This window comes from Pristiophorus japonicus, chromosome 8 (assembly GCF_044704955.1).
Source record: "Pristiophorus japonicus isolate sPriJap1 chromosome 8, sPriJap1.hap1, whole genome shotgun sequence".
Classification (NCBI taxonomy): domain Eukaryota; kingdom Metazoa; phylum Chordata; class Chondrichthyes; family Pristiophoridae; genus Pristiophorus; species Pristiophorus japonicus.
The window spans coordinates 64,694,474-64,713,527 of NC_091984.1; the positions used below are offsets into that span (position 1 = coordinate 64,694,474).

General features: G+C 45.6%; 1 protein-coding gene across 3 annotated transcripts in view; it reads left to right on the plus strand.

Moving 5' to 3' along the window:
• eps15 (epidermal growth factor receptor pathway substrate 15) overlaps nt 1-19,054 on the plus strand; it is a 188,263-nt gene that overhangs the window by 119,348 nt on the left and 49,861 nt on the right. For all 3 annotated transcript variants that reach the window (XM_070886884.1, XM_070886882.1, XM_070886883.1), the window contains one exon: nt 18,303-18,464. In XM_070886884.1, the coding sequence (XP_070742985.1) occupies nt 18,303-18,464 (162 nt within the window). The remainder of the gene's footprint in view (nt 1-18,302; nt 18,465-19,054) is intronic.

The window sequence follows — 19,054 nt, forward strand, 5'->3', positions numbered from 1 at the left end:
GCTAACCGGTCTATAATTCCCTGTTTTCTCTCCCTCCTTTTTTAAAAAGTGGGGTTACATTAGCTACCCTCCAATCCATAGGAACTGAACCAGAGTCCATGGAATGTTGGAAAATGACCACCAATGCATCTACTATTTCTAGGGCCACTTCTTTAAGTACTCTGGAATGCAGACTATCAGGCCCTGGGGATTTATCAGCCTTCAGTTTCCCTAACACCATTTCCTGACGAATAAGTTGGTTCCTCGACATATTGGTCTCGAAAACCGTCCCTTATACACTCTCGGAAATCGTCCTCCACAGTATTGCTACCAGTTTTATTTCGCCCAATCAATATGTAGATTAAAGTCACCCATGATAACTGCTGTACCCTTATTGCACGCGTCCCTAATTTCCTGTTTGATGCCATCCCCAACCTCCCTCCTACTGTTTGGTGGTCTGTACACAACTCCCATAACCTTTTCTGCCCTTTGGTGTTTTGCAGCTCAACCCATATGGATTCCACATCATCCACGCTAATGTCCATCCTTATTATTGCGTTAATCTCCTCTTTAACCAGTAACGCTACCTCACCTCCTTTTCATTCCTGTCTGTCCTTCCTGAATATTGAATACCCCTGGATGTTGAGTTCCCAACCATGGTCACCTTGGAGCCATGTCTCCGTAATCCCAATTACATCGTTTCCGTTAACAGCTATCTGTGCAGCCAATTCATCCACCTTATTACGAATGCTCCTCGCATTGAGACTCAGAACCTTCAGGCTTGTTTTTTTTAACACTCATTGTCCTTTTAGAATTGTGTTGTAATGTGACCCTTTTTGATTTTTGCCCTTGATTTCTCTGCCCTCCACTCTTGCTTTTCTCCTTTCTACCTTTTGCTTCTGCCCCCTTTTTACTTCCCTCTGCCTCCCTGCATAGATTCCCATCCCACTGCCATTTTAGTTTAAACCCTCCCTAGCAGCACTAGCAAATCTTCCTCATTTCCGAAGGACTGCCTATGATGATGATGAATGGATTCCAGCATTTTCCCGACGACTGATGTTGGGGTAACTGGCCTGTAGTTCCCTGTTTTCTCTCTCCTTTCTTGAATAGTGGGATTATTTTTGCTACCTTCCATTCCACTGGGACCATTCTTGAATCTAGGGAATTTTGGAACCAATGCATCCGCTATCTCTTGCAGCCACCTCTTTTAGAACCCTAGGATATAGACCATCAGGTCCCAGGGATTTGTCTGCTTTTAATCTCATTCGTTTCTTGAGTACTTTTTCATACTGATAATTACTTTAAGTTCCTCACTTTTAGCCCCTTGGTTCCCCACTATTTTTGCTATGCTTTTTGTGTCTTCTACTCCGAAGACAGAGTAAAATCTCTGCCATTTCTTTGTTCCCCAATATAATTTCTTCTGTCTCAGCCTCTAAGGGACCAATGTTTATTTTTGCTACTCTCTTCCTTTTTACATACCCAAGTCCAAGTCATTAATATATATCAAGAAAAGCAGCGGTCTTAGTACCGACCCCTAGCGAACACCACTGTATACCTTCCTCCAGTCCGAAAAACAACCGTTTACCACTACTCTCTGTTTCCTGTCACTTAGCCAATTTTGTATCCATGTTGCTACTGTCCTTTTATTCCATGGGCTTCAACTTTGCTGGCAAGCCTATTATGTCGCACTTCATCAAATGCCTTTTGGAAGTCCATGTACACCACATTGCCCTCATCACTAGAGGACTGCTAACGTACCATTATTTCAAAAGGAAGAAAGGGATAAACCGAGTTATTACAGGCCAGTCAGTCTAAACTAGGTGCTGGGCAAATTATTGGAAAAAGAACAAAGGCACGGATTAATCAAGAACAGTCAGCATAGATTTGATCAGGGAAGGTCGTGCCTGACTAACTTGATTGAATTTTTTGAATAGGTAACCAGGAGGGTCGATGAGGGTAGCGTGTTTGATATAGTCAATGTGGATTTTAGCAAGGCTTTTGCCAAGGTCCCACATGGCAGACTAGTCAGAAAAGTAAAAGTCCATGGGACCCAATGGAAAGTGGCAAATTGGATCCAAAATTGGCTCAGTAGCAGGAAGTATAGGGTAATGGTGCTTTTATGACTGCAAGGCTGTTTCCAGTGGGGTTCCGCAGGGTTCAGTACTAGGTCCGTTGTTTTTCATGGTATATATGAATAATTTAGACTGCATTGTAGGTGGCATGATTAAGAAGTTTGTAGATGATACAAAAATTGGGCGCATGGTTGATGGTAAGGAACAAAGCTGTAGACTGCAAGAAGATATCAATGGACTGGTCAGGTGGGTAGAAAAGTGGCAAATGGAATTCAATCTGAGACGTGGGAGGTAATGCATTTGGGGCGGGCCAACAAGGCAAAGGAAATGGTTAGACACAGAGACGTGTAGAGAAACACAGGGACCTTGGAGTGCATGTCCACAGATCCCTGAAGGTAGCAGGACAAGTTGACAAGGTGGTTAAGAATACTTTCCTTTATTAGCCGAGGCATAGACTATAAAAAAAGGGAGGTTATGCTTGAACTGTATAAAACACTTGTTTGGCCACAGCTAGAGAACTGCGTACAGTTCTGGAAAGATGTGATTGCACTAGAGAGGGTACAGAGGAGATTTACAAAGATGTTGCCAGGACTGGAGAATTTTAGCTATGAGGAAAGATTGGATAGACTGGGGATGTATCCTTTGGAATAGAGGAGGCTGAGGGGAGACTTAGTTGAGGTGTATAAAATTACGAGGGACCTAGATATGGTGGAAAGAAAGCACCTATTTCCCTTAGCAGAGAGGTCAATAACCAGGGGGCACAGATTTAAAGTAATTGGTAGGATTAGAAAGGAGTTGAGGAGAACTTTGTTTCCACCCAAAGGTGGTGGGGATCTCAAACTCACTGCCTGAAAGGGTGGTAGAGACAGAAATGCTCATCACATTTAAAAATGACTTGTATATGCATTTGAAGTGCCGTAACCTACAGGGCTACGGAAGAAGAGCTGGAAAGTGCCATTTTACAGCCTGCACAGACATGATGGGCCGAATGGCCTTCTTTTGTGTCATAAAATTCTACGATTTAATGTAATATCAAGTATAATTTATTTCTTTTGAAATGTTGAATTTCTGGCTTTTGCCGTGTGACGATGTAGTTGTGTATAACACAAGCTGAAAATCGTTTAATAAAATTGTAGTATGCTAGAAGAATAAATGAGGAGGGCAGCCTGGAGTCATTGGGCTCGAGATTGGCCAGGAATTGCTCCGTTTTTTTTGGAGCAACTTGATTTTTCTGGAGTATCTTAAAAATCCCCATTTTGCACATTCAATTTGCGCCAGTGTAAGTGAGTTAGTTAGGATTTTTTTAGTTTCGTTTTTTTTCAGAAGCGGGTGTTAGCAGCCACCTACGCCCACTTTGGCCATTTAGGCCACTTTGGACAGCTAATAGTTACTCCAAACTAATGCCGGCCAGCGTAAGTAGCCACTTGTGGCCGCACAGAAAACCCTTGCAGAGAGTTAAGAAATCAGCGGAGGTAGGTACGTCGGAGACCATTCGGTCAGAGATAAGGGCGGGAAGGGAAGCGGAGAGGTCCTTGCAAAGCACTAAACATAGCACAACAAGTAGCAAGCATTCAATAACAAATAAATCTAAGTAAGTCCTACCATCATCTCAAAACACAAGACTCCAGTTCACCTACACTCACCAATTCCTGGTATTGTATTATTGATGTACAAAATTTTAAATAAATGATAATGCCCTCTGAACATAGAAATATAGAAAATAGGTCCAGGAGTAGGCCATTTGACCCTTCGAGCCTGCACCACCATTCAATAAGATCATGGCTGATCCTTCACCTCAGTACCCCTTCCCTGCTTTCTCTCCAAATCCCTTGATCCCTTTAGCCGTAAGGGCCATATCTAACTCCCTCTTGAATATATCTTAACGAACTGGTATCAACAACTCTCTGCGGCAGAGAATTCCACAGGTTCACAGCGAAGAGGTTTCTCCTCATCTCGGTCCTAAATGGCTTACCCCTTATCCTTAGATTGTGACCCCTGGTTCTGGACTTCCCCAACATCAGGAACATTTTTCCTGCATCTAACCTGTCCAGTCCTGTGAGAATTTTATATGTTTCTGTGAGATCCCCTCTCATTCTTCTAAACTCCAGTGAATACAGGCCCAGTCGATCCAGTCTCTCCTCATATGTCAGTCCTGCCATCCCAGGAATCAGTCTGGAGAACCTTCGCTGCACTCCCTCAATAGCAAGAACGTCCTTCCTCAGATTTGGAGACCAAAACTGAGCACACTATTTCAGGTGAGGCCTCACCAAGGCCCTGTATAACTGCATTAAGACCTCCCTGCTCCTATACTCAAATCCCCTAGCTATGAAGGCCAACATGCCATTTGCTGCCTTCACCGCCTGTTGTACTGCATGCCAACTTTCAATTTCTGATGCACTTACTTACAATTCTTCACATTTAAAATGCATTCCACTGTGGGTCCAGCCGGTGCGGGAGATAACTCAGCCAGGGATAGGGGTGGCGAGCATCGGGTCCCTACTGCACAAGCTGCAGGACGCGCTGGGGGATGGAGCTAACGCGCACGTGCGCACACTCTAACGCGCATGTGCAGACATCCCGGCACTGTTTTCAGCGCCGGGACAGTAGCTCCGCCCCCAATCCACTGGCCAGGTTGCTCCAAGCCCCGTGAGAGGCAACACAGCGGCCAGAATCAGAGGCCATTTTTTCGGCGCCATTTTCAGCGTACAAAAGCGGTGCAACTCCAGTGAGTGCGCCAAAAATCTGCAGGGGCCAATTTTGAGCCCATAATGTGGTTGGCATATTAATATGCGGTGCCAGGATTGGTAGTCTGTGGTTTTGGAACAGTGATTCCACATACAGTGAGTTCCAAGCTTCTGCCACATCACCGGGGAAGATTTAAGCAGAAACTAGACTACTGTACAAGCTGGGAAAGAACAATGAAAAATTACTGTTCACCTACCAGTCGAAGTTTGGGAGCAGATTGCCTTCCTTCTTAATCAGGGATTGGTATGTGATGGAATTTGGGGCAATAGACGAAACCCACTTGGACTGCCCAGGTGAAGTCTTTATTTTCTCCAAGGTGGCTTACATAGGATTTCTCTCCAAGCCAGTTACCACTCCTTCTACTTAAGCAGTAATTTGTTCCTCGTGCTTTATAATATTTTATTACCAGGAATTAATAAAGGAATCGATTTTATCTTTATGGAGATTCTGCAGTAACATGTTTTAGTATCGCAATAAATGTGCCAGGATATTGCAGACTTTTCTTTTTGTAATGATACTGGGAGTTTTCATTCATTTGGATGCTACATTGGACCATTATATGCATTATGAATTATTAATACTTGACTGAAGTGTATTGGTTTATCAAATTCTGAAACACTGCTTCAAAATTATACTGTGACTTTTGTGTAAATTTATTATTTATAAACCAAAATGAATTTCGTTGTCTATAAAATATAGAAGATTGGATGATAGAGGCAGCTCCCATTTTAGAGAATATTTACTTGGAAAAATATTTACCAAACTGCAAGAATATTGTTCTTTTAGTAGCTATAACAAATGAGACTTGCTTATTTATTTGTGTGTTCTATTATAGTAATTCAAAGCTATTGAGGATTATTCATGACAGGCAAACTTCAAGTAATATCCAAATGCTACTGCCTTTCGTGTAAATTATGTTGTTCCTAGTCCTTCACACTGATTCTTTAAGCTTATTCTAATGTGTATGTATGAAAAGATTATACTTGTCAGTAATAGCAATCCAATTTTCCCTCAAAGCTTTGTTCATAAAAATACTTTTTAAATGAACTTTTAAGAGGTAGAGGTAAAAGACCTGGGGGTACTTGTGCATGAAACACAAAAGGATAGTATGCAGATACAGCAAGTGATCAGGCAGGCCAATGAAATCTTGGCCTTTATTGCAAAGGGGATGGAGTATAAAAGCAGGGAAGTCTTGCTACAGTTGTACAGGGTATTGGTGAGGCCACACCTGGAATAATGCGTACAGTTTTGATTTCCATATTTAAGAAAGGATATACTTGCTTTGGAGACCGTTCAGAGAAGGTTCACTAGGTTGATTCCGGAGATGAGTGGGTTGACTTATGAAGAAAGGTTGGGCCTCTACTCATTGGAATTCAGAAGAATGAGAGTTATTGAAACCTATAAGATTATGAGGGGACTTGACAAGATGGATGCAGAGAGGATGTTTCCACTGATAGGGGAGACGAGAACTAGGAGGCACGATCTTAAAGTAAGGGGCCGCCCATTTAAAACTGAGATGAAGAGAAATTTCTTCTCTGAGGGTTGTAAATCTGTGGAATTCGCTGCCTCATAGAGCTGTGGAAGTGGGTCATTGAATAAATTTAAGACAGAGATGGACAGTTTCTTAAACGATAAGGGGTTATGGGGAGCAGGCAGGGAAGTGGAACTGAGTCCATGATCGGATCAGCCATGATTGTATTAAATGGCAGCGCAGGCTCGAGGGGCCGTATAGCCTACTTCTGCTCCTATTTCTTATGGTTAACTGAACTAATAGATTATATAGGGACAAATGTGGAATATTCTTGTATCCTTCTTTACGAATAATTGGATTATTGACCCTGAAATGAGCTTCTGACCACACATCCGCGCCATAACTAAGACCGCATATTTCCACCTCCAAAACATTGCCCAACTCAGCCCCTGCCTCAGCTCATCTGCTGCTGAAACCCTCATCTATGCCTTTGTTAGGTCTAGACCTGACTATTCTAGCGCACTCCTGGCTGGTCTCCCACGTTCTACCCTACGTAAAACTTGAGGTCATCCAAAACTCTGCTGTCCGTGTCCTAACCTGCACCAAGTCCCGTTCACCCATCAACCCTGTGCTCGCTGACCTACATTAGCTCCCGGTTACGCAACACCTCGATTTTAAAATTCTCACCCTTGTTTTCAAATCCCTCCATGGCCTCACCCCTCCCTATCTCTGTAATCTCCTCCAGCCCCATAACCACCACCACCCCACCCCCTACCCCCCTCCCCCCAAAGATATTTGCACTCATCAAATTCTGGCCTTTTGAGCATCCCTGATTTTAATCGCTCAACCTTTGTTGGCTGTGCCTTCAGCTGCCAAGGCCCTAAGCTCTGAAATTCCCTCCCTAAACCTCTCTACCTTTCTTTCCTCCTTTAAGATGCTCCTTAAAACCTACTTCTTTGACCGAGCTTTTGGTCATCTTCCCTAATTTCTCCTTATGTGGCTCGGTGTCAAATTTTGTTTTATAACGCTCCTGTGAAGCGCCTTGGGACATTGTACTACGATAAAGCCGCAATATAAATAAAGGTGGCTGGCTGTTCTTGTCGAACCTATTGATCTGGTGTGCTGTCCATCTAACGCCTATGCTGACTGGTTTCAATATCACATGTTACTTTGATGTGATCTGAAGAAAAGCACCTAAAGTCACGCTATTCTTGTTTGCGATGTGAAGTGTGACAATGATTGATATCTCAAATTTCAATTGGATTTTTTAAATGTTTCTGAAACTATACACTATAAATTATACAAATTATTTTCTATGAGGTAGCATTTACGAGCCCCTTACTATATGTATCGACCTGACTTTGGAACTCAATTGTACTGCAGGGTATTCGTATCTTTTATGTGAAAGCGATTTTCTGAAGGTTGAAGGTGTATTACAACTTGTCACAAAAACATCAGTAAAATTTTTTTCCTAAATACTTGTTGGCATTTTAGAAGTAAGATTAAAATAAGTAATTAGTGTAGTTATGAAAAATAGCTGTTGTGTGCCTTTGGGGAGATGAATGAGAGAAACAGACTTGTAATTACAATACTGGTAAAATAGAGAAGAACAAACTGCAATAGCACAATTATCCAAAATAAATGGGGTTTCAGTTTGCTTAGAAACAAATAATTGAGGCTCACTACTGGGCAACGAAAGCAGAATACTGAGGGTGCTGGAAATCTGAACTGAAAACAGAAAATTCTGGAAATACTCAGCAGATCAGGCACCGTCTGGAGAGAGAAACCGAGTTAACATAGGTCATTTACCTTTCGCCAGAACTAACAAAATTTAGAGGAGACCGGTTTTTGACAAGTAATCATCATCATCATCATCATAGGCAATCCCTCGGAATCGAGGGAGACTTGCTTCCACTCTTAGCATGAGTTCTTATGTGGCTGTACAGTCCAATACAAGAACCACAGTTTCTGTCACAGGTGGGACAGACAGTGGTTGAGGGAAAGGGTGGGCAGGGAGCCTGGTTTGCTGCACGCTCCTTCTGCTGCCTGCGCTTGATTTCTGCATGCTCTCGGCGACGATACTCGAAGAGCTCAGCGCCCTCCCGGATGCACTTCCTCCACTTAGGGCAGTCTATGGCCAGGGACTCCCAGGTGTCAGTGGGGATGTCGCACTTGATCAGGGAGGCTTTGAGGGTGTCCTTGTAACGTTTCCGCTGCCCACCTATGGCTCGTTTTGCCGTGGATGAATTCCGAGTAGAGTGCTTGCTTTGGGAGTCTCGTGTCTGGCATGCGAACTATGTGGCCTGCCCAGCGGAGCTGATCAAGTGTGGTCAGTGCTTCAATGCTGGGGATATTGGCCTGGACGAGGACGCTAATATTTGTGCGTCTGTCCTCCCAGGGGATATACAGGATCTTGCGGAGACATCGCTGGTGGTATTTCTCCAGTGACTTGAGGTGTCTGCTGTACATGGTCCATGTCTCTGAACCATACAGGAGGGCGGGTATTTTGCACGGCCCTATAGACCATGAGCTTGGTGATAGTTTTGAGGGACTAGTCTTCATATACTCTTTTCCTCAGGCGGCTGAAGGTTGCACTGGAGGCGGTGTTGGATCTCGTCGTCAATGCCTGCTCTTGTTGATAGGAGGCTCCCGAGATAGGGGAAGTGGGTTGGCAAGTAGAGGCAGGGAAAGGAGGGAGGAGAGGAAAGAGCAAAAGGGAAGGTCTGCGATATGGTGGAGGTTGGGAGTGATTAAATGACAAAAGGGATGATGGTGTAAGGCATAAGAGAGTGGTAATGGAACAAGTAAAGAAACACAAAAGATGGATCTAAAGGAGCTGTAAATGGCAACAGTAGAATCATTACCTGCGTCTGGTGTCCGAAAAAATGGGAGCACTGGTTAAGATCTGAAATGTTGAACTCAATGTTGAGTCTAGAAGGTTGTAAAGTGCCTAATTGAGCTTCAGTAGAATAGTGCAGGAGACCGAGGACAGAGGTCAGGGGGATGAAGAATTAAAGTGACAGGCAACTGGAAGCTCAGGGTCACGCTTGTGGACTGAACGGAGGTGTTCAGTAAAGTGATCTGCGTTTGGTCTCCCCGTGAGCAGCGAATACAGAATACTAAATTGAAAGAAGAATAAGTAAATTGCTGTTTCTCATGGAAGAAATGTTTGGGGCCCTGCATGGTTGGAAGGGAGGAAGTGAAAGGGAATGTGTTGCATCTCCTGCGCTTGCACAAGAAGGTGCCGTGGGAAGGGGAGTGGATGTTATCGAATCATAGAATGGCTACAGCATGGAAGAAGGCCATTCGACCCGTCGAGCCTGTGCTGACTCTCAGCTAGTCCCATTCCCCCTGTCCTTTCCCCGTAGCCCTTCAATTTTTTTCCTTCAGATACTTATCCAATTCCCTTTTGAAAGATAAAATTGAGTCTGCCTCCAGGCAGCACATTCCAGATCTTAACCACTCGCTGTGTAAAAAAGTTTTTTCTTGCGTCGCCTTTAATTCTTTTGCCATTCACCTTCAATCTGTGTCCTCTGGTTCTCGACCCTTCTGCCCTTGGGAACAGTTTCTCTCAATCTACCCTGTCTAGACCCCTCATGATTTTGAACACCTCTATCAAATCTCCCCTCAACCTTCTCTGCACCAAGGAGAACAACCCCAGCTTCTCTAGTCCATCAATGTAACTGAAGGCCCTCAGTCCTGTAAATCTTTTTTGCACCATCCTTTCTAAAGTGTGGTGCCCAGAATTGGACACAGTACTCCAGTTGGGGCCGAACCAGTGTTTTATTTGTTGCGGGTGATTGAAGAGTGGAGCAGGGTGTCATGGAGGGAACGGTCCCTTCAGAATGCTTAAGGGGGAGGGGAAGCTGTGTTAGGTGGTGGCATCGCGCTGGAAGTGGCAATTTCAGCGTGAATATTCCGTAGAATTTGATACTGCAACAGATTTAAAATATGATAGACCTGTGAGCAGAATAACAGACAATTCAATTAACTCAGATTAATAGGCAGTAAATGAAAATGAAATAACATGCTCTTTATTAATTTAAATATGACTAGATTTATGTATAATAATTATAAATATGCTGGCAGCAGTTCACAGGATTCAATCGGATACTGAAGCCTGCTGGAAAAATGTTGGGCTCAATTTTCCCCAATTATCTGCACCGTTTTTTGGAGTAAATTAAAATCTCCATGTTTCCCCAACGTTTCTGCACCAGCGTAATTCACCTAGGTACGAGTTTTTTAGGTAACGATTTTTTTGCGTCGTAGGGGACGTAACCTGATGTCTGCGCCAGTTTTTCACATTTAAGCAAATTTGGCCAACTTACATTTTTCCCAGGATGGACTATGTGACCACTCCCAAAAACCTTCTGGGCACTTAAAAAAAAAAAGCAGCGCACGTTACAAAATCGGCGCAGAAAGACGCCATTGTTTTTAGCCAAAGTTTTGGAGGGAGTCAAGAAGGCAGAGACTATGCATCATGTACCGAGCGATTCTACCGACCACTGATCCGACCCTCGAGCCCGGTGAGGAGACGTTCGGTGGTGGGGTGATACTTTGGGGACAAAAATCAAAATTGAAGAATTGCATTAGATTTCATTGCCCCAAATGTCTTCATTGAATGCCTAGCTTCCTGCTCTAAGCAAGCCTATTGTGCATGCGCAGACCAGGGTGTGGTCCATACTAGGATGTCCACCTTGGGGAGAGAGAGAAAAGAAGGTGTGAGTGCTTTGTCCTGCTGTTTTGAACAACTTGCAAAGCTATAATGGGGGCAAAGATAGAAACATAGAAAATAGGCGCAGGAGTAAGATCTCCCTGCTCCTATACTCAAATCTCCTCGCTATGAAGGCCAGCACGCCATTTGCTTTCTTTACTGCCTGCTGTACCTACATGCCTACCTTCAATGACTGATGTACCATGACACCCAGGTCTCGTTGCACCTCCCCTTTTCCTAATCTGTCACCATTCAGATGATAATCTGCCTTCCTGTTTTTGCCACCAAAGTGGATAACCTCACACTTATCCACATTATACTTCATCTGCCATGCATTTGCCCATTCACCTAACCTGTCCAAGTCCCCCTGCAGCCTCTTAACATCCTCCTCACAGCTCACACTGCCATCCAGCTTAGTGTCATCTGCAAACTTGGGGATATTACATTTAATTCCTTTGTCTAAATCATTAATGTATATTGTAAATAGCTGGGGTCCCCAGCACTGAACCCTGCGGCACCCCACTAGTCACTGTCTGCCATTCTGAAAAGGACCCGTTTATTCCCACTCTTTGCTTCCTGTCTACCAACCAGTTCTCTATCCATGTCAATACATTACCCCTAATACCATGTGCCTTAATTTTGCACACTAATTGCTTGTGTGGGACCTTGTCGAAAGCCCAAATACACCACACCCACTGGTTCTCCTTTATCCACTCTACTAGTTACATCCTCAAAAAACTCTGGAAGATTTGTCAAGCATGATTTCTCTTTCATAAATTCATGCTGACTTGGATCGATCCTGTCACTGCTTTCCAAATGCACTACTATTACATCTTTAATAATTGATTCCAGCATTTTCCCCACCATCGATGTCAAGCTAACCGGTCTATAATTCCCTGTTTTCTTTCTTCCCTTCTTTTTTAAAAAGTGGGGTTACATTAGCTACCCTCCAATCCATAGGAACTGAACCAAAGTCTATAGAATGTTGGAAAATGACCACCAATGCATCTACTATTTCTAGGGCCACTTCCTTAAGTACTCTGGGATGCAGACTATCAGGCCCTGGGGATTTATTGGCCTTCAGTCCCTTCAATTTCCCTAACACCATTTCCTGACGAATAAGGATTTACCTCAGTTCCCCCTTCTCGCTAAACCCTTGGTTCCCTAGTATTTTCGGGAGGTTATTTGTGCCTTCCTTAGTGAAGACAGAACCAAAGTATTTGTTCCCCATTATGAATTCACCTGATTCTGACTGCAAGGGACCTATATTACTCTTCACTAATCTTTTTATAGAAGCTTTTGCAATCAGTTTTTATGTTCCCTGCAAGCTTACTCTCATAGTCTGTTTTCCCCCTCCTAATTAAACCCTTAGTCCTCCTCTGCTGAATTCTAAATTTTTCCCACTCCTCAGGTTTGATGCTTTTTCTGGCCAATTTATTTGCATCTTCCTTGGATTTAACACTTTCCCTAATTTCCCTTGATAGCCACAGTTGAGCCACCTTCCCTTTTTTAATCTTACGCCACACAGGGATGTACAATTGTTGTTGTTCATCCATGTGATATTTAAATGTCTGCCATTGCCTATCCACCATCAATCCTTTAAGTATCATTCTCCAGTCTATCCAAGCCAATTCACATCTCATACCGTCGAAGTTTCCTTTCTTTAAATTCAGGACCCTAGTCTCTGAATTAACTGTGTCACTGTCCATCTTAATGAAGAATTCTACCATATTATGGTCACTCTTCCCCAAGGGGCCCCGCACGACCAGATTGCTAATTAATCCTCTCGCGTTACACAAGACCCAGTCTAGGATGGCCTGCTCGCTAGTTGGTTCCTCAACATATTGGTCTAGAAAACCATCCCTTATACATTCCAGGAAATCGTCCTCCACAGTATTGCTACCAGTTTGGTTAGCCCAATCAATACGTAGATTAAAGTCACCCATGATAACCGCTGTACCCTTATTGCAAGCGTCCCTAATTTCCTGTTTGATGCCATCCCCAACCTCCCTACTACTGTTTGGTGGTCTGTACACAACTCTAACGTTTTCTGCCCTTGGTGTTTCGTAGCTCTACCCATATAGGGCCCAAGTTTTGAGCCGCGCCTAGAACGGCGCAGTCCTGACCTGGACGCCCGTTTTTCGCGCCACAAAGTGCACCTAAAAAAACCCTCCATATTCTCCACCTCCCTGCAGGTCCTCTGGCCCTCGGCGCAGCGCAGCAGGAGCTGTAGGGGGCGGAGCCAGGTCCCTGCGCCGAAAACAGTGCCGGGACCTCTGCACATGCGCGCTACAGTGCAAGTGCAGTAGCTCCAGGTACCCGAAACTGTGTGGGAGGGGCCCGAAGCACGCAGCCCCTAGCCCTGGTCGAATGGCCTCATTGGGGCTGCGTGAATAAGGCTGCTCCCACGGCCAGCTCCTGCTTCCTGCCAACCCGACTCGACTCCCGCTTCCCGCCCCCGGACCGGACCCGACACCGACTCCCGCTTTCCCCCGCCTCCGGACTGGATCCGACCTGACCTCCCTCCCCCTGACCTGACCTCGCTCTCCCTCCCTCCCCTCGACCCAAACCGAACCGACCTCCCTCCCACCACGCCCCCGACCTGATCCAACGCCACCTACCTGTAAATCCGGTGCTGAGAAAGGGCCCTGCCCGAAGTCTCGGGCCCGACCCGTTCAGCCTCCCTCCCCCTTCTCCTTTCCCCCCCCACCCCCAATCTCCTTCCCCCCCCCCAATCTCCTCCCCCCCCCAATCTCTTCCCCCCCAATCTCTTCCCCCCCCAATCTCCTTCCCCTCCCCAATCTCCTTCCCCTCCCCAATCTCCTTCCCCTCCCCAATCTCCTTCCCTCCCCAATCTCCTTCCCCTCCCCAATCTCCTTCCCCTCCCCAATCTCCTTCCCCTCCCCAATCTCCTTCCCCTCCCCAATCTCCTTCCCCTCCCCAATCTCCTTCCCCTCCCCAATCTCCTTCCCCTCCCCAATCTCCTTCCCCTCCCCAATCTCCTTCCCCTCCCCAATCTCCTTCCCCTCCCCAATCTCCTTCCCCTCCCCAATCTCCTTCCCCTCCCCAATCTCCTTCCCCTCCCCAATCTCCTTCCCCTCCCCAATCTCCTTCCCCTCCCCAATCTCCTTCCCCTCCCCAATCTCCTTCCCCTCCCCAATCTCCTTCCCCTCCCCAATCTCCTTCCCCTCCCCAATCTCCTTCCCCTCCCCAATCTCCTTCCCCTCCCCAATCTCCTTCCCCCCCCAATCTCCTTCCCCCCCCATCTCCTTCCCCCACCCATCTCCTTCCCCCACCCATCTCCTTCCCCCACCCATCTCCTTCCCCCACCCATCTCCTTCCCCCACCCATCTCCTTCCCCCACCCATCTCCTTCCCCCACCCATCTCCTTCCCCCACCCATCTCCTTCCCCCACCCATCTCCTTCCCCCACCCATCTCCTTCCCCCACCCATCTCCTTCCCCCACCCATCTCCTTCCCCCACCCATCTCCTTCCCCCACCCATCTCCTTCCCCCACCCATCTCCTTCCCCCACCCATCTCCTTCCCCCACCCATCTCCTTCCCCCACCCATCTCCTTTATCCCCTTCTCTCCCCCCTTCCCTCCCCCCTTCCCTCCCCCCTTCCCTCCCCCCTTCTCCCCCTTCCCTCCCTCTGCTCCTCCCCTCTCTCCCTCTAACCCCCTCCTTCCCCTCCCCTCGCTGTCAGAAACACAGACACTGACAGACAGAGATAGAGACACTGACAGAGACACACTGGGGCGGGGGGGTGGGGGCATCCCAGCACGCTGTTGGAGGGCTCCCGGTGCTGCAGTCGGTAAGTAGAAAATGTTTTATTTATTGATTTTTAAAAAAAAATTATTTCTTATTAATTTTTTTTGATTTATTGGTTGATTTATTGATGTATTTATCATTTATTATTGATGATGGCTCTTTATTTGTAAAACTGAAGTGTTTAATGTTTGTAAACTTCCCTTTAAACCCCCCCCCCCCCCCCCCCACCATTCCCTACGCCTGATTTGTAACCTACGCCTGATTTTCTAAAGTGTAGACAAGGTTTTTTCAAGCGTACAAAAATCTTCATTTACTCCATTCTAAGTTAGTTTAGAGTAAGTTTTCACTGACGAAACTTTGAAAACAGGCGTAAGTGGCCGGACACGCCCCCTTTTGGAAAAAAAATTCTGTTCCAAAGTGAAACTGTTCTAACTGACTAGAACTGGAGCAAACTAAATGGCGAGAATTCCGATTTCTAAGATACTCCGTTCTACACCAGTTGCTCCTAAAAATCAGGAGCAAATCATGTGGAAACTTGGGGCCAGTGAGTCCACATTATCCACGCTAATGTCCTTCCTTACTATTGCGTTAATCTCCTCTTTAACCAGTAACTCTACCCCACCTCCTTTGCCTTCCTGTCTGTCCTTCCTGAATATTGAATATCCCTGGATGTTGAGTTCCCAGCCTTGGTAACCTTGGAGCCATGTCTCCATAATCCCAATTACATCATATCTGTTAACAGCTATCTGCACAGTCAATTCATCCACCTTATTACGAATGCTCCTCACATTGAGACTCAGAACCTTCAGGCTTATTTTTTTAACACTCATTTTTACAATTATGTTGTAATGTGACCCTTTTTGATTTTTGCCTTAGGTTTCTCTGCCCCTCCACTCTTGCTTTTCTGCTTCCTACCTTTTGCTTCTGCCCCCTTTTTACTTCCCTCTATCTCCATGCATAGATTCCCATCCCCCTGCCATTTTAGTTTAAAACCTCCCCAACAGCACTAGCAAACACTCCCCCTTGGACATCGGTTCCGGTCCTGCCCTGCTGCAGACTGTCCGGTTTGTACTGGTCCCATCTCCCCCCAGAACCGGTTCCAGTGTCCCAGGAATTTGAATTCCTCCGCCTTGCACCATTCCTCAAGCCACATTCATCTGAGCTATCCTGCAATTCCTACTCTGACTAGCACGTGGCACTGGTAGCAATCCTGAGATTACTACCTTTGAGGTCCTACTTTTTAATTTAACTCCTTGCTCCCTAAATTCAGCTTGTAGGACCTTATCCCGTTTTTTGCCTATATCTTTGGTACCTATATGTACCACGATAGCTGGCTGTTGACCCTCCCCCTCCAGAAAGCGCTGCAGCCGCTCCGAGACATCCTTGACCCTTGCACCAGGGAGGCAACATACCATCCTGGAGTCTCGTTTGCAGCCGCAGAAACGCCTATCTATTGCCCTTACAATAGAATCCCCTATCACTATAGCTCTCCCACTCTTTTTCCTGTCCTCCTGTGCAGCAGAGCCACCTTTAGTGCCATGGACTTGGCTGCTGCTGCCTTCCCCTGATGAGCCATCTCCCCCAACAGTACCCAAGGTGGTGTATCTGTTTTGGAAGGAGATGACCACAGGGGATCCCTGAACTACCTTCCTCCCACTGCTCTGCCTAATCCCTATCTGGCTGTGTAACCTTTACCTGCTGTGCTATTCACAACATCCTCAGCATCGCGGATGCTCCACAGTGAATCCATCCGCAGCATCAGTGCTGCAATGCGGTCTGCAAGGAGTTGCAGCTGGATACACACATGTAGTTGTCAGGGAAACTGGAACCGTCCCTGACTTCCCACATAGCACAGGAAGAGCATGACATGGGTCTGGGCTCTCCTGCCATGACTTAGCTCTCAAAGTAACCTAATTGGTAACAACGTCTACGGTTTCTTACTGATAGGAAAAGAAAAACATTAAATACTCACCAATCCACCAGCCAATCATTTACCCGCTTGGCTGTGACATCACACTTCAATTTCTTTTTGCTTCTTTGTTTATCTTCTGCCCCTGCACCAGCTGGCTTCTCCCACCTTCTGGGCCCCTTTTATGGGCTCCCGACCGGCTCCGCTGCCATTACCTCGTGCAAGCCTTCTGCATGATGGTGCTGCGGAGGAGAAGATTGATTAGGCATCATCACCTGAGGAACCTCAGCACGTAGGATGATGGACAGGAGACCTTTTCCACCTCTGGTATATCGAGACAGGCATTCATACCTGCACCCGAGTGATGCAGACTGTGTGAGAAGGCTGCGTTTCCGCAAAGAAGTTGTAACCGAGATTTGTTGAAGGACCGCGATGAATGATAGCACATTGCATCAACCGAAGCGTAGCTGACCGAGACATCCCCATGTACCGAAGCATGGCTAGCCCACGCAGTACTTAACTTTTAGCAAAGCCAGATTGTGGAATTTGCAGGACTTGCCCTATCCCTCGAATGTTGGCCCAGCTTGTGCAGTGGTGGTTGTTTTAATCCAGACTGGACCCATCAAAGCAGCGACCCTCTCTTCCACGGGTGTCAGTGAATGCAGATTTGCCGGGCCTCCTCCTGTTCAAGTTCTCTTCTGTTGTGTGCCACCTTCCTCTGCAAAGATGAAAATATAACTTTTTAGAGAGGGTGTCTTTCTGCTGGGTGGGACATACAGATGGTCACATTTACAATTGCAATTCCACTGAATAAATGAAAATATTACTTACACCAGCTACTTGACCAAGGTCCTACCACTTCTTTTTGCACTGGCCTCTGGAACTCGGGGTGGTCACCATTTCACAGTAATCTTGTGAAAGTTGGTTCCAGCGATTCTTCTTTTCTATTGGTGAAACTTTTATTTGACCGCTGCTGGTGTCCAGCTCGTGCCATCTGGCCTCAATTGCAGTAACCAGTGCCCCCATTTTGTCTTGAGAAATTCTTGGTCCTTGAGCCTCATTACATATTGCAGCTCTGATTTTTTTTCCACTGAGAATTCAAGTTCTCACACACCACTAAAAGTTCTCTCACACAACTGGTTTTTTAAAAATGGCTGAATGCAGACCGGGAGGTGTACTGGGCATGTGCGCTCATAGCAGTCATTTTTTTCCCCGCACATGTGCAGAAGCGGGAGGCATCCTTTTTTCGGCACAGATATTAGGCTCCATCCCCCGAAGCTAAAGGACAGGCTGCGCGGTGCCAATTTCAACAATTAGAACAGGGAAACTTTCAAGTTATTTTTTTGGCGTAGACGGGCATCAAAAAAACATCTAACTCTTGAAATATGCCAAAAAACGGCATTGTGGAAAATTGAGCCCGTTATTTCTAAAGTTGTATCATAGAATCATATAGCACAAAAGGAGGCCATTCAGCTCAAAGTTGTATCATATCTTACAGGTTTTCACAAGACTGCTTGAGGTAGTGAAATTCAGTCTCTGTTGGGGAGATTTACAATAGTTGTTTACATTAAACATGTATATTTTAAAAACTTTTTTGTTGAAAAAATTTATTTTTATACTAAGTGAATGTTTTATCTCCAGGATCTCCAGGATGAAGTTGATAAAGAGAACACGAATCTCCAGAAGTTGCAAGAGCAGAGGCAAGAGATACAGGAAGTGCTCAGTGGCTTGGATCAACAGAAGAACAAACTGGAGGAGCAGCTTAATGACATAAGGCAGAAATGTACTGAAGAGACACAGTTGGTAGGTCCGGGTTGCTTGTGAACATAATTATGTGAGTGATTGATCAGTACACTGATGTGTTGCCATTGCTTGTTATGGAGTTCATTCAACTTCAACTTCAGGTTTTAGGGCTACTTAAAGTCACAGCACCACATAATTGTCACAATTACTTTCTAGCTGCTGAGCAAAAGCTGAAAAATCTTGACATTTACAATTTGGATCCAGGCAGTGCAGCCTAATTTTCACTTCTAGACATTGTCACAAGGAAGTGCTGACTGGAAGTGAGGCTCTTCAATCAAAGGGAGGGTAAATGTGATGGCAAGTGACTGCAATAAAACCCTAAATCAAGAGTGTAGTTGGCAAATCTTTGGGAGAGCGGCCAGTGTTGTATGGCTCATCAGGGAACCTAAAGACAAGAGCAAAAACATTTATTTTGAAAGGGAACAATTTAAATTTAAACGATCTTCTTCGTGTCATCCATGAAAAGCATACTCAAATTGTGATAAGCATATGAATTTTAGAAAGGCACAGATTTTGTGCTGTTATTGTCGATCTCTTGATTTTTGACCCCCGTGGGTACAGATTGTTTTAGGAGCTCAGAGGCAAAGAGC